Source organism: Entelurus aequoreus, linkage group LG13 (genome assembly GCF_033978785.1).
Source record: "Entelurus aequoreus isolate RoL-2023_Sb linkage group LG13, RoL_Eaeq_v1.1, whole genome shotgun sequence".
Classification (NCBI taxonomy): domain Eukaryota; kingdom Metazoa; phylum Chordata; class Actinopteri; order Syngnathiformes; family Syngnathidae; genus Entelurus; species Entelurus aequoreus.
In genome coordinates this window covers 42,240,757-42,254,985 of record NC_084743.1, presented here as the reverse complement: position 1 = coordinate 42,254,985, position 14,229 = coordinate 42,240,757, and the positions used below count along the sequence as shown (strand labels likewise).

The 14,229-nt window shown below is 40.7% G+C and overlaps 1 protein-coding gene across 2 annotated transcripts; it reads right to left on the bottom strand.

The window, feature by feature from the left end:
* Positions 1-11,606: 11,606 nt before the first annotated feature.
* On the bottom strand, positions 11,607-13,293 carry LOC133663858 (uncharacterized). Of its 2 annotated transcripts, XM_062068571.1 has the most exons (9): positions 13,240-13,293; positions 13,073-13,150; positions 12,798-12,901; positions 12,611-12,705; positions 12,452-12,532; positions 12,199-12,318; positions 12,063-12,110; positions 11,866-11,946; positions 11,607-11,784 (listed from the first exon to the last, which is right to left on the bottom strand). In XM_062068571.1, the coding sequence occupies exons 2-9, from the start codon at positions 13,123-13,125 to the stop codon at positions 11,668-11,670; spliced, it is 699 nt and encodes a 232-aa protein (XP_061924555.1). In that variant the 5' UTR covers positions 13,126-13,150; positions 13,240-13,293; the 3' UTR covers positions 11,607-11,667. The 2 variants fall into 2 exon arrangements, with proteins under 2 accessions (XP_061924555.1, XP_061924556.1); XM_062068572.1 differs by lacking the exon at positions 12,063-12,110.
* Positions 13,294-14,229: the final 936 nt, after the last annotated feature.

Here is a 14,229-nt window from a genome sequence, read left to right as displayed (position 1 = left end):
ATCAGCCGAATACGGTATATTGCTGGACATTTATAAATGGTAACTGCAGTGTAGGGTTGTACGGTATACCGGTATTAGTATAATACAGCGATATTAATTAATCATATTAGGTACTATACCGCCTCTATAAAGTACCGTTTTTTTTATTTTTTTATTATATTACGTTTATAAACTCAGGAAATACATCTCTGGATATATGAGGACTTTGAATATGACCAATGTATGATCCTGTAACTACTTGGTATCGGATTGATACCCAAATTTGTGGTATCATCCTAAACTAATGTAAAGTATCCAAACAACAGAAGAATTAGTGATTATTAGATTTTAACCAAAGTGTAGATAGAACATTTTAAAAGAGAAAGTAAGCAGATATCAACAGTAAATAAACAAGTAGATTAAAAATTAATCTTCCTTAATAATTTTGACAAAATAATAGAATAAAAAATGACACAATATGTTACTGCATATGTCAGCAGACTAATTAAGAGCCTTTGTTTACTTACTACTAAGTACAAGTTGTCTTGTGTGTTCACTATTTCATTTAAGGACAAACTTGCATTAAGAAACATATGTTTAATGTACCATAATATTTTTTGTTAAAGCCAATAATGCAATTTTTTGTGGTGCCCTTTATTTATAAAAAAAAAGTATCGAAAAGTACCGAAAATTCTAAAAATATATTTTGGTACCGGTGCCAAAATATTGTTATAGGGACAACACTACTACAGTGTAAATCAAAATTTTCATGTGTTTCCTCCTCATCCACCGTGTTTGAAGGTTGCAGAAGGAGTCAATATTTTTCCATAATTTGTTTATATTCGGATAAGGCAAGCGCAAGAATGTGGCCATTTTGATTTCTGACCTCGTAACTGGAAAGCGTCATAACTCGGCTGTAACGTCATTCCCAGCGCCGACTTCCAACTTCCGAGATTACCGAAACGAAACTTTACATTCAATGATAGCTAACATTAGCTAGCCAAAGCGCTATCGTTAGCTAACACAAAACACAAAGCTAATGCATGTTTGTGTGTTACGTATGGGCGTATTTTACATCATTACATAAAAAATCCGGAAGATGATGATAAAATACAACACTTTTAAGTCAACCTTTTAGTTGCACCCTAATCCTAATAGTTAAGGCAGACAAAAGACAGGTGCGTGAATACGAGGCACTTATTTTAACCCTGTTGTGTAACACTTGGCTCATCCCTCGCTCGTTGTAAACCTTTTTCCCCTGTCGTAGGTGTTTGCAGATTTGTTTACGACTGGTTTACATTGCAGGCTATCTGTGGACGTGCGCGGCCAGGAGGCGGGTTGGTTTGATCAAATGGACATGGCAGTTAGCGAGCAGACTGATAATGCGACGGTGAGTCTCTCAGCCAGGAAAAATAAAACAGCCTGCATGACTAATGCGCATGTCATGCATTCCCAATCAATGGAAAGGTTGGACGCAATGGAATATTCCACAAAGCAAAGCGTTGCCAAATTTGTTAGCTTTTTTTCTTTTTTTTTTTTTTGCATCCACAGAAAATAACAAATTCTGCATTCCAAGAGGTGATTCCAGGACCTGGGTAATATTACACAGTCATTACTGCAGTAATGCAAAAAAACATTTATTCCATTAACAATACACACACAGCATTGACTTGTCATCTGAAAAATATTAGGCACCCTGATTTCTCCCCACCCAGCAGTAGCTCTAATCTTCCAACTACTTGCTGACAGGAGCAAGAAGAAAAACATTCGACGGCGATGTGTCAGTTTCCCCCCTTCCCCTTCCCCACCCTTAACACAGCCTGCCAATCTACTATTGGAATCTTAGCCAGATGAAACATTGAGTTTTCATTCCAACGTAAATTCTTTTCAAGAATCATGTGATGCAGCGCAGGGCCTTGGCACGTAGCACCGCGGCTATCATCCCGTGCTGTACTAGCCTGCATTTGTCCAGGTGGACAGGTACGACATTGTAGTGACCTACATCACCACTTGAGACCCCAGAATCCTCTCCCTATTGATTCGTATTAACATTTCACAATAAGAGTTCAAAATAACGCAGCTGTTGGGGTCCATAAAATACAGATCTTGTTATGCTCGAGATTTCGTTATATAGAAATTCTTTTTTTTTTTTACCCTTTTTTTTCCGAAATACATTAAAATGATCCCCAAACCAGTCGTGACGTGAATGTTGGATTGTGCTCCTTCGTCACAACACTGGGTCGATAGTTAATTTTTTATTTACTTCCAATTTCTTTCGACAGTGAAAGAAAAATCATTCGTCATTGCTTTTGATGTGGCTGTGCTTCTTCATCCTTCGTCGTCAAGATAAGTGCGATTTTCTTATTTTTTGCGCTTCTAATTATTCTTCAGCCCTTCTCCAACACATTATGCCAATATTCAACTTATGAAAAAGTGAGACTTGGCACTGAAAATATCCTTAAAAACGTATAAGCTACAAACAGATACACAAGTTTTTAAAGAACTAAGAAGTAAAGTGGTTGTAGTATTTTTACTTCTTGCAGATGTTTGCTGATTCTCGAGAAAATAGTTTGCTCATTTGGAAATATATCAATAAATCAACCAATCACAAATCTACTTCAGGATATTGTATATTCAACTTAATGTTAATGGAATGGTTCATAATGATGCTTCACAAATTGCAAATGAGATAAATTCATATTTTGTGAACTCTGTTTACAACAACTTGCAGCCAGTTTTATCCCATAACCGCTACCATGTAATGATATGGAAAATTCACCCTAAACTTTTTATAGTATAACACTGGCTAATCAAAACAAGATATTTAATATAGACACCTCTTTAATCAAAAAGCATGCTACAACAATATCAAAACCCATATGATTCTTCCCACAAAACTGTTGTGACACCAATGTTTAAAGGAGCCATATGTAATAATCTGGTCAGTAATGGTACTGCAATCACGGTCAAAATTCTGTAGTCCCCTCGCTCTCTCCCTGACTGAAGTTGCCAGATACGCAGCCGAATCCAGCTCGATCGACTGGGCTACTGCAAGGAATTTCAAAATTCCACTGCCTCTTACTAGGGGTTGAGGTGTTGGGACCATAATAGCTGAATAAACAAGCGTATTGTCGATAACAAATCTATAACCAACACATTTTACACAGTAATTAGGCTATTTTCAGGATGTAGTACGTCATGCCTGCGTACAATATCACAACAAATGGCAATCATATGGTTATTGTCAGTACTATCAGAAAATAAAGACTAAAATAAACTACAACCAACGCTAGCAATGGTTATACTGGTGAAAATAAGTAGAGTATGCTTAGCAGCCTAATATACGCCCAAAACTAAAGAGGAGACATTTTACCAAGGTATGCCTATAGGCTACTGTTTCAAACGTTTCAGATTGCCATATAACTTGGTACATGTAGTCCACAATATGCAAACGCGAATGAGGAATTATTTTATCATGTGATTTGGCTGTCTCCATATGTTTCACATTGCCTCGATGACAGCCGTGTTAATGTTGGAACACATTTCCTCAGCGTACCAGCATAAATTAAAATGGAAACATTCATTTTTTACACTCAATGTTTGATATAACGCGATGTATCAAACTTTGAGAGTAAAAAATATATTTTTTTAAATACATTTTTAAGCCATCTCCGTGCAGCCATAATGAGATGTATTAACCTGTAAGCTGTTTTGGAAAACTCAGGGGATAAGTCTCAAAATACAGGAAGGCTGTAAACACAAATGATTTAAAGGCCTACTGAAATGAAATGTTCTTATTTAAACGGGGATAGCAGATCCATTCTATGTGTCATACTTGATCATTTCGCGATATTGACATATTTTTGCTGAAAGGATTTAGTAGAGAACATCGACGATAAAGTTCGCAACTTTTGGTCGCTGATAAAAAAAGCCTTGCCTGTACCGGAAGTGGCGTGACATCACAGGTTGAAGGGCTCCTCACATTTGCACATTGTTTACAACAGCAGCGAGAGCGATTCGGACTGAGAAAGCGACGATTACCCCATTAATTTGAGCCAGGATGAAAGATTTGTGAATGAGGAAAGTGAGAGTGAAGGATTAGAGCGCAGTGCAGGACGTATCTTTTTTCGCTCTGACCGTAACTTAGGTACAAGGGCTCATTGGATTCGACACTCTCTCCTTTTTCTATTGTGGATCACGGATTTGTATTTTAAACCACCTCGGATCTTATATCCTCTTGAAAATGAGAGTCGAGAACGCGAAATGGACATTCACAGTGACTTTTATCTCCATGACAATACATCGACGAAAGCACTTTAGCTACGGAGCTAACATGATAGCATCGTGCTTAACTGCAGATAGAAACAGAAGAAATAAGCCCCTGACTGGAAGGATAGACAGAAAATCAACAATACCACCAAATCCTGGACCTGTAACCACACGGTTAATGCTGTGCCGCCTGGCGAAGCCTAGCAATGCTGTTGCTAATGACGCCATTGAAGCTAGCTTAGCTACGGGACCTCGACAGAGCTATGCTAAAAACATTAGCTCTCCACCTACACCAGCCCTCATCTGCTCATCAACACCCATGCTCACTTGTGTTCCAGCGATCGACGGCACGACGAAGGACTTCACCACGATGATCGGTGCGGTCGGCGGCCCGCAGACGGAGGAAGTCAACCCAGACAGGTGAGGACAGCGGCGCGGCGGCGGACGGCGTTATAGCTTTCGACGACACCCCGGCCGCCATCAGAGTCGGCAAGAAACATATATTTCCCCAAAGTTACGTACGTGACATGCACATAGCGGCACGCACGTACGGGCAAGCAATCAAATGTTTGGAAGCCAAAGCTGTACTCACGGTAGCGCGTCTTCTATCCAACTCAAAGTCCCCCTGGTTGTGTTGCTGTAGCCAGCCGCTAATACACTGATCCCACCTACAGCTTTCTTCTTTGCAGTCTCTATTGTTAATTGAACAAATTGCAAAAGATTCACCAACACAGATGTCCAGAATACTGTGGAATTATGTGGTGAAAACAGACGACTTAAGCTGGCCACCGTGCTATTCCAAAATGTTTGCTTCAACCCGTGACGTCACGAGCAAACGTCGTCATACCAAGACGTTTTCAGCCGGAAGTTTCCCGGGAAATTTAAAATTGCACTTTATAAGTTTGTAACAAACGCACCCAAGTTCCCCGGGTGTCTTTGCCACTACGCAATTAAGGAGTCACGGGTGGGACCTGATATTCAGCTGGGAATGATTAATATATTAAATAAACACAAGACATGTATAACTATTAGCCACAAAACGATCAGGCTTATATTTAATATGCCACAAATTAATCCCGCATAGCAAACAACTCCCCCCTCCCGTCCATATAACCCGCCAATATAAATCAAACACCTACACAACACACTAAATCCCACAGCCCAAAGTTCATACAACACATATATTTCCCCAAAGTCCCAAAAGTTACGTACGTGACACGCACGTAGCGTGACATGCACGTACGGGCAAGCGATGAATGTTTGAAAGCCGCAGCAGTGTACTCACGGTACCGAGACTGCGCATCCAACTCAAAGTCCTCCTGGAAAGAGTCCCTGTTCTCCCGGTTCTCCACAGGCCAATGGAAAGCACACCAAAAAAGTCAAAAGGCAGATTATTCCAAGAAGTGGCTCCGTGGCAAAAAACACTGCGTCTGACAGGTGCTCCAGGTGGTTAGTGACGTCACTTTCCGCTTCCGCCATGTCACCAGTAGGCCCAATCCAAATGGTGTTGCTGAGCTGACTAACTTGCTGGACTCTATGTATTTAGAACAGTCCAGACAGGAGGCGGCAGCAGAGGAAGAGGATGGGGTGGAACCAGAAGCTGTCCTGGAGCAACTTCTAACGCTGCAACAACGAGTGGACATTCTGGAGAACCGACTCACAGAAGCGGTCGACAGCACCCTTAACCGGGAGGATGGACTTAGGGCAGCGATGGAGGCCATGGCGGCAGAGATGAAAGCGTATGTGGACACGAAGGTGCAGAACTTCGACCAAGCTGTCGCAGCATGTCTGCGTCGAAGAGATGAAAGGTGGGGAGAGGAATTGAAAAATACCCTTGTTAAAACCCGAAGGTTTTGGCGACCAGCTAGCTTCTCCACTCCTGCAGCCGCCATACCAGTCCACCACCACCCGCCTGTCCGAGACATCACCTTCCCTATTACACCTGCTGTCACCGCCAGACCACCTGCTGTCACAGCCAGACCACCTGCTGTCACCATTGCACCTGCTGTCACCACCACTGCACCTGCTGTCACTGCCAGACCACCTGCTGTCACCGCCATTACACCTGCTGCCACAGTCAGACCACCCATCAGGATGGAGTTTCCTCAGTTTGGAGAGTCCAGAGGCTCGGCCGATGTCACCGATTTCATCGAACAGTGTGAAAACTTTTTAGCACTCCGCCCTCTGAGCGATGCTGAGCTGGTGGGAACACTCAATGCTGTCTTAAAAGGTCCTGCCAGGAGTTGGTGGTCGGCAGCCCGCAGTACCATAACCAGCTGGTCTACATTTAAGCAGTCTTTCCTGGAAGCCTTTTTGCCAACTGACTACCAATCCGAGATTGAGATGCAGCTCCACTCCATTCTTCAAACTCCTAATCAGTGCTTGCGAGATTTCGCATATGATTATCGTGCCCTCTGCCTGAAGTGGAGACATGACATGGAGGAAGCCGAGATCGTGCGTCGCATACTCGGTGCCTGCAATCCCAGGTTGGCCAGTGGTCTACGTGGAATTGTGACAACGGTAGAACAGCTGGTCAAGGTGGGCTCCCTGATTGAACGAGATTGGACAAATGGTAAAGACTATTGGAGTCGTGTCCAACAAAGCAACCCTCCAAAAAGATCTGGCAAGAAGATGGAGCATGGGCCGAGTCGAAGTGGGGCCGACCTTGCCGCTGCTATGGGCGAACAATCCCTCCTGGTGGTCCCTATTAGCATGCGCGGCTCTAAAGGAGATGGAGTCCTGGACTCCGGATGCACGTACTCACTAATGAGTCATACGCTGTGGAAGGCTGTGAGGAAGTGCGGCGAGGTTCTGGAGCCAAGCGGCATTCCAAAGTTTGTCATGGCAAATGGACAAATAAACCAAGCAGTTGGAAAAGCCACCCTGCTCCTCAATCTGCATGACTGTCATACCACCCTACAGATTCATGTGATGGCTGATGGCCACTTATGTATGCCCTTGTTGTTAGGTCTCGACTTCATGACCACATCACAAATGGTACTCAAACCTCATCTCAAGAGGTATGTCATGCCCGGAGGGAGAGAATTCAAATTTCTCCCCAAAGGCAGAGAAATGCTTCGCTGGACTCACCCAGGTTCCTCCATTAATTTGTGTAGTGGCAAAGACACCCGGGGAACTTGGGTGCGTTTGTTACAGAGTAGGCGTATCCAAGCGTGAGCACACGGTCCATCCAGCCCTTCAGGATAGCAGGAAGGCTGAACCAGTACATGGGGAACTGAAAGATGACAAGATCAGCCTCTGTGAGTTTACGTTACGTTACGTTACGTTACGTTACGTACGGGCCACCACTCTGTAACAAACGCACCCAAGTTCCCCGGGTGTCTTTGCCACTACGCAATTAAGGAGTCACGGGTGGGACCTGATATTCAGCTGGGAATGATTAATATATTAAATAAACACAAGACATGTATAACTATTAGCCACAAAACGATCAGGCTTATATTTAATATGCCACAAATTAATCCCGCATAGCAAACAACTCCCCCCTCCCGTCCATATAACCCGCCAATATAAATCAAACACCTACACAACACACTAAATCCCACAGCCCAAAGTTCATACAACACATATATTTCCCCAAAGTCCCAAAAGTTACGTACGTGACATGCACGTAGCGTGACATGCACGTACGGGCAAGCGATGAATGTTTGAAAGCCGCAGCAGTGTACTCACGGTACCGAGACTGCGCATCCAACTCAAAGTTCTCCTGGAAAGAGTCCCTGTTCTCCCGGTTCTCCACAGGCCAATGGAAAGCACACCAAAAAAGTCAAAAGGCAGATTATTCCAAGAAGTGGCTCCGTGGCAAAAAACACTGCGTCTGACAGGTGCTCCAGGTGGTTAGTGACGTCACTTTCCGCTTCCGCCCGGTCTGATAGAACCGGATGCCTTTTATATCCCCACATATTATTTACGTACATATTTAATATTAACAAGATTATTAAATACGCCTGTAGCAGTTTATAATAAGTAAATGGATGACAATAAGTATATATATATATTTATTTTCCCAGCTGAGCACAAGTTAACTGTGACTGGCAATTTATTATATATATATATATATCGATGGACCCCTATGGCCATTACAAGTTAACCCGGCCGTATTGGCATGTGTTGCAATGTTAAGATTTCATCATTGATATATAAACTATCAGACTGCGTGGTCGGTAGTAGTGGGTTTCAGTAGGCCTTTAAATGGGAGCAAATAGTAGTTTTTGCTTTTGTTTAGTTATTGTGCACTAGCCACTTTATGTTGTTGATAAATAAAATGCATATATGTACTGTATATGTAGTAGTGGTGTCCCTATACCAATATTTTAGTACCGGTACTGGTACCAAATTATTTCGATACTTTTCGGTACTTTTCTAAATGCATTATTGGCTTTATTTTAACAAAAAATCTTACGGTACATTAAACATATGTTTATTATTGCAAGTTTGTCCTTAAATGAAATAGTGAACATACAAGACAACTTGTCTTTTATTAGTAAGTAAGCAAACAAAGGCTCCTAATTTAGTCTGCTGACGTATGCAGTAACATATTGTGTAAATTCTCATTGTATTATTTGGTCGAAATTATTAAGGACAAGTGGTAGAAAATTAATTATTAATTTACTTGTTCATTTACTGTTAATATCTGCTTACTTTCTCTTTTACCATGTTCTCTTTACACTTTTGTTCAAATGTAATAATCACTTATTCTTCTGTTGTTTGGATGCTTTACATTAGTTTTGGATGATACCACAAATTTGGGTATCAATCCGATACCAAGTAGTTACAGGATCAAACATCGGTCATATTCAAAGTTCTCATTTTTCCAGGAACATATTTCCTGAGTTTATAAACATAATATAAATGTTAAAATAACGAAAGAAGATGTGATGCCAAAAAATATTGTTGTAATCATAGTAGTATCGACTGGATACACTATTGTACTTGGTATCATTACAGTGGATTATAGGTGTAGATCCACCAATGGCGTTTGTTGACATTAATAATAATAATGGATTAGAAATTTAAATCGCGCTTTTCTATTGTTAGATACTCAAAGCGCTTACAGAGAAGTGGGAACTGTCACGCCAATTTTCTTCCCATTACAAAAACCTTCCTACCCCCCATTTACTTCCGGGGTCATTTCCGCTTACGTCATTTCCTCTTACGTCTTTGACAGCGATCGATAGCACTTCGTTTGACTCTTTTTTATAATACAGCGTTAACAAAACGTCTGTATTAATCGGACAATTATTAATCTGACAAATTAATTTGAGGATATTCCTGACTGCACATTTGACTCATGGACATATGCGAAAATTAATAACAGTGTACAATAAGTTAATTAATTATCAATCAACATTATTAAACTTAATTAAAACTAAATGTATTCGTTAAATTCAGTTTTTTTTTAGTTCTCTGTGTAAGTGAACTAAATTAAAATGACATTTATGTGCACATATGTACCTCAGTGAAGTCAGATGACCTGTGGTCAGACAAACGACAATATTTAGAATACGAACATAATAATAAAGAAAAACCTTAGGTATTTCTTCAAGACTTTAAAATGAGGCAAAAAACTGCAATGTAAAATGTTTTTTTATTGTTTACAAATGTTTTGTTCCAAACATTGCGCGATCTGCACCTAAAGAATGGGGAACACAGATAAAGGACAAAGCGTCAATTATAATCACAAGTGGTGGTCACCTCAGAAGTAGACATGTTATAGTGAAAAGCTTTTAAACCACATCAAGGTACAAACCAATAAAGGTTATTAGATTATTATTTTTGAACCAGTTATTTTTCCCCCAGCTTACATATTTCTCCAATCATTTTTTTTTATGGAGCAACATAGGTATGATACAATTTATTCACTTTTGTGTCATGGCATACCAGTACTGTATTCAGTTCATCTTTGATGACGCAGTTGATGGCCTGGACTGAGTTTCTGGATACTCTAAAGACTCGCTGAAGAATGCCCTGCAATAGGCCGCTCGCCTTGTCTGTCCAATAACAGAACCTCTGGTCATGCCTTTGGGGAAATTGAAGAAAAGCTCTTCAGATTACAGTTACTAATCCATCCATCGATCCATCCATTTTCTACCGCTTGTCCCTTTTTGAGGTCGCGGGGGGTCGCTGTAGCCTATCTCAGCTGCATTCGGGTGGAAGGCAGGGTACACCCTGGACAAGTCGCCACCTCATCCCAGGCAGTTACTAATCATGATAAACAATACATCATATATTTCAAGAAGTTGTCCTACCCTTCAATGCCAAAGCGCTCCATTAGAAGGACACACCACCAACGCCGGATTGACTGCATGTCTAGCTAGAGCAGATATAACAATGAGTTCATTATTTTTACCTCTCAGAGCCGCTTATTTTGAAATCTTTTAAATATCTAAATACTTACCACACTGTAGTGAAAAGTAGTGTCCGTACAGAGCCAGAGGGAGTACTAAAAATAGAAAATAGTAATTTTTCTGAGCACATGTAATAATTGTGTAATGAAAAAAATATTTCTGTACTTTGTAATAATCTACTAAATTGATGAAAAGAGCCGTCAACATCAATACTGGAAATGTGATAAATAGGAATATCTCTGGAAGCAATAATTGCAACCAAATATTTTTGTAATTTGATACTGTGTTTCACATCATTGTGGGGGAAGTTTAACCTACTCTTCTTCTTTAAAAATGCTCAACTTACCATGAGCATGAAAACACCACAGTCATTCCCCAAGGTCTGGCGTGGGATCTCCTGGTAATACACATTAGCACCATGAAAATGTATACAGCCTTTGGGTTTACTACAAGACATTTATATTTTATAGAGTAAACCTATTACCTGCATGTCTTTTCCAGTGAGCTCACTCCAGCTTCCTGGGACGATGTGCTGCGCAATGCTCCTGCAGTAAAAAAGCCAAATGTGAATAAAATAAAATGCAATAAGCCACTTGGCATATTAAAACATGAAGACAAATTGTAAATAAACAAGTGAAAATTCTATTAAAACACTGCCAAAGCATGAACAAAATCACGTTTCACCAGTACTGGTCCATGACTCTGTGGTTGGGGACCCCTGTAGCACACCACTGGAACATGGCTAGAATGGGAACATAGCCGAAAGAAGAACATGTCTAAAACATGAGCATAGCGGGGAAGGGAAAGATGACTAGAACAGAACCATAGCCAAAACCAGAACATGGCTGGAACAAAAAGTGGCCAAAATGGAACTGTGGCCAGGATTATTATAAAGGGACCTAAAGATGGCTCTGTACACCTCATCACCAAAACCAGATGGCCAAAGGGCAAACTGAGAGTCCAGCAAGAGAATTTCTCTCTTTGCCGGCCGGCCTCAACACCTATAATGGTCAATGCAGAAAGAGGCATAAATAATGTAATTGCACAAGAATTATAAGATATCTCCAGTATTTTTCTTTTCAACACTAGAACAGAGAAGGTAATGCTCTGGCCCGTTGTGCTTGCTCCACGCTGGGAAGAGGAGTGCATCCTTTAGATGTGCATCCCTCTGTAGTAAACATTTATGAATATTTTAGAAAGAAATTTCAGATTAGTGTAGCTATTATCATTCAAATGTCATTGTAATCACTGGAAGGCTTGACATTGGATCGACGTCTTTGTGCTTCCACGTTGGTACAATATACATGTTGGCAATGAAGACATCTTTGCCCTGGAACAGTTTTGAATCCAAAAACATGAGGATATGTGAGGTTTTATATTAACCATTGAATCAGATTTTTTAATGACCAAAAGCAGCCTCTGTTGTGCAGCTCTAAGAAATCATACATGTCTCTGAGCAGCTTCCTGAACCAGCTGGAGGCAAGCATTTCCAATCTGTCATCACATTACAGATGTAACAAAGTTATACATATCCATGGAATAAGCAGTCAAGTGAAACAAACATAACAGTTACAGTACTGACCGTGGAGTCCATGTCTCTGGACAACCCGAGAGACCAAAACTCTTCTCGGGTTAAACACACCCCTCCCTCTTTAACGATCAGTTCCATAGCTGGACGATCGCAGGCCAAAACATACTCGAGCTGTTCATGAGAAAATTTTACATTACTCGACTTGAAGATAACCTTGGCCACCTCACAAAGCAATAAATGTATATATTTTTAATCATATACTGGCTCCAATGTCAAAATTTTACTCAATTTGAAACCTGCTCACCAGTTGTTTCTGGTCGGGGTGCAGCTCCTTTTTCCAGGGTGATGTGGGGCCAGCATATGTATGGTCCGTGAAACAATGACACTGGACATGTGTCAATCATACAAATAGTTAGAAAGCTACATGTATGGACACATAAACACTTTTTTTCTGAAAAAGTACCTCAGTTTCCTCCTCCGATGATGAAGTCAGCATTTCAGCATCTCCTGGAAGAACAGGGGCTGAAGGGGAATCCTTTGGCCAGCCAGGGTGAGTCCCTAAAAGAGAGAGGAGGCATATTATGATACAGGGGAGGGATATTAAGATCTCTGAACAAAAATGCCTGTAAACAGCATTCAGTTTGACATACTCGGGCGCAGAGGTTTCAGTGATGCATACGGAGTCATCATATGCTTGGGCTTTCCATCCAGGGTCTCCAGCCTAACCATATTGTTTGGAAGAACCTCCATAACTCTGTAACATCAATGGAATGAGTTCTGGCTTGGTCATCACCAATATGACAATCATGAAACATTTTACCAGTAACGTTGAGGTTAGAATTCAATATTGCATTCAAGCATGTGAGTACATTCAGACTGAATTACAATCCTAGAGTACAATAGTCAAAGACCACCATTTAGTTACCTCTTTCTTGAATTCAGTGCCCTGGTCAGTGAGGATAACTTCAGGCAAACCATGAGTAAAGAAAATGTCCCTCAAGGCCTGTGGGGCACCACAGAAATTATATTAGTGGCTTTTTCCCTTTCTGATTATGGCCGTAGGTAAGTGAAACACCAAAATATAAAGAATACCTCCTTCACATTGGCTGCTGTCTTTTTAGGGAATGTTCTTGCTTCAACCCACTTGGTGAAATAATCGGTCAAAGTGAGACAATATCTGTTCCCCTTAGACGACTTTTTCACAGGGTCCGCACCTAGAGCATGAATTCCAGTTCTCAGTTTAGCAAATATTTGAATGTAGACTGACTTTTTGTATAGTTGTGCGTGAAAAGGTGAGGGATGTGTGAATAAACCCCCTCACCAACCATGTACCAAGGTGATACAACCTTGATGGGCTTCAGCTCAGGCGCCTCGGTCTTTAATTTTTCAAAGCGCTGGCAGTCAGGACATGTGCGCACCTAAAAGCAGTAATAAAGGGAAACATATTGTAGATATGATTTGATTCCACAACACTTTGCGACCTACTACTAACTACTAACCTGAGTGTTTCAACTAAAAATAAAAATTAAAAGCAAATATCTTCCTTCTAGGAGCTTGCTTACCCAATCCAATGAGTCCTTTGTGATGGACCGCCAATAAAACCGGGGAACAATCTTCGCTTGCTTCCTCCGTGGTCCAAAATGGCCTGCATGGGCTTCGGTTAACACAGCCACTTTCTCCTCCTCTGTCAAAATGACCCTTCTGTTCCCATGGTACAGGACCTCTTCTACACACACACGTTGTAGTGAAATGGTTTCAACAATAATGTTGATTTAAAGAACAGACATTTAACAGTATTATATATTAATTAATATTAGTGAAATGGTTTCAACAATAATGTTGATTTAAAGTAGTACAGACATTTAACAGTATCATATATTAATTAATATTAGTGAAATGGTTTCAACAATAATGTTGATTTAAAGTACAGACATTTAACATTATTATATATTAATTAATATTAGTGAAATGGTTTCAACAATAATGTTGATTTAAAGTAGTACAGACATTTAACAGTATTATATATTAATTAATATTTTTTGCACGTTACCACGAAGACAGAAGTTCCCAGCAGCGGCCCTA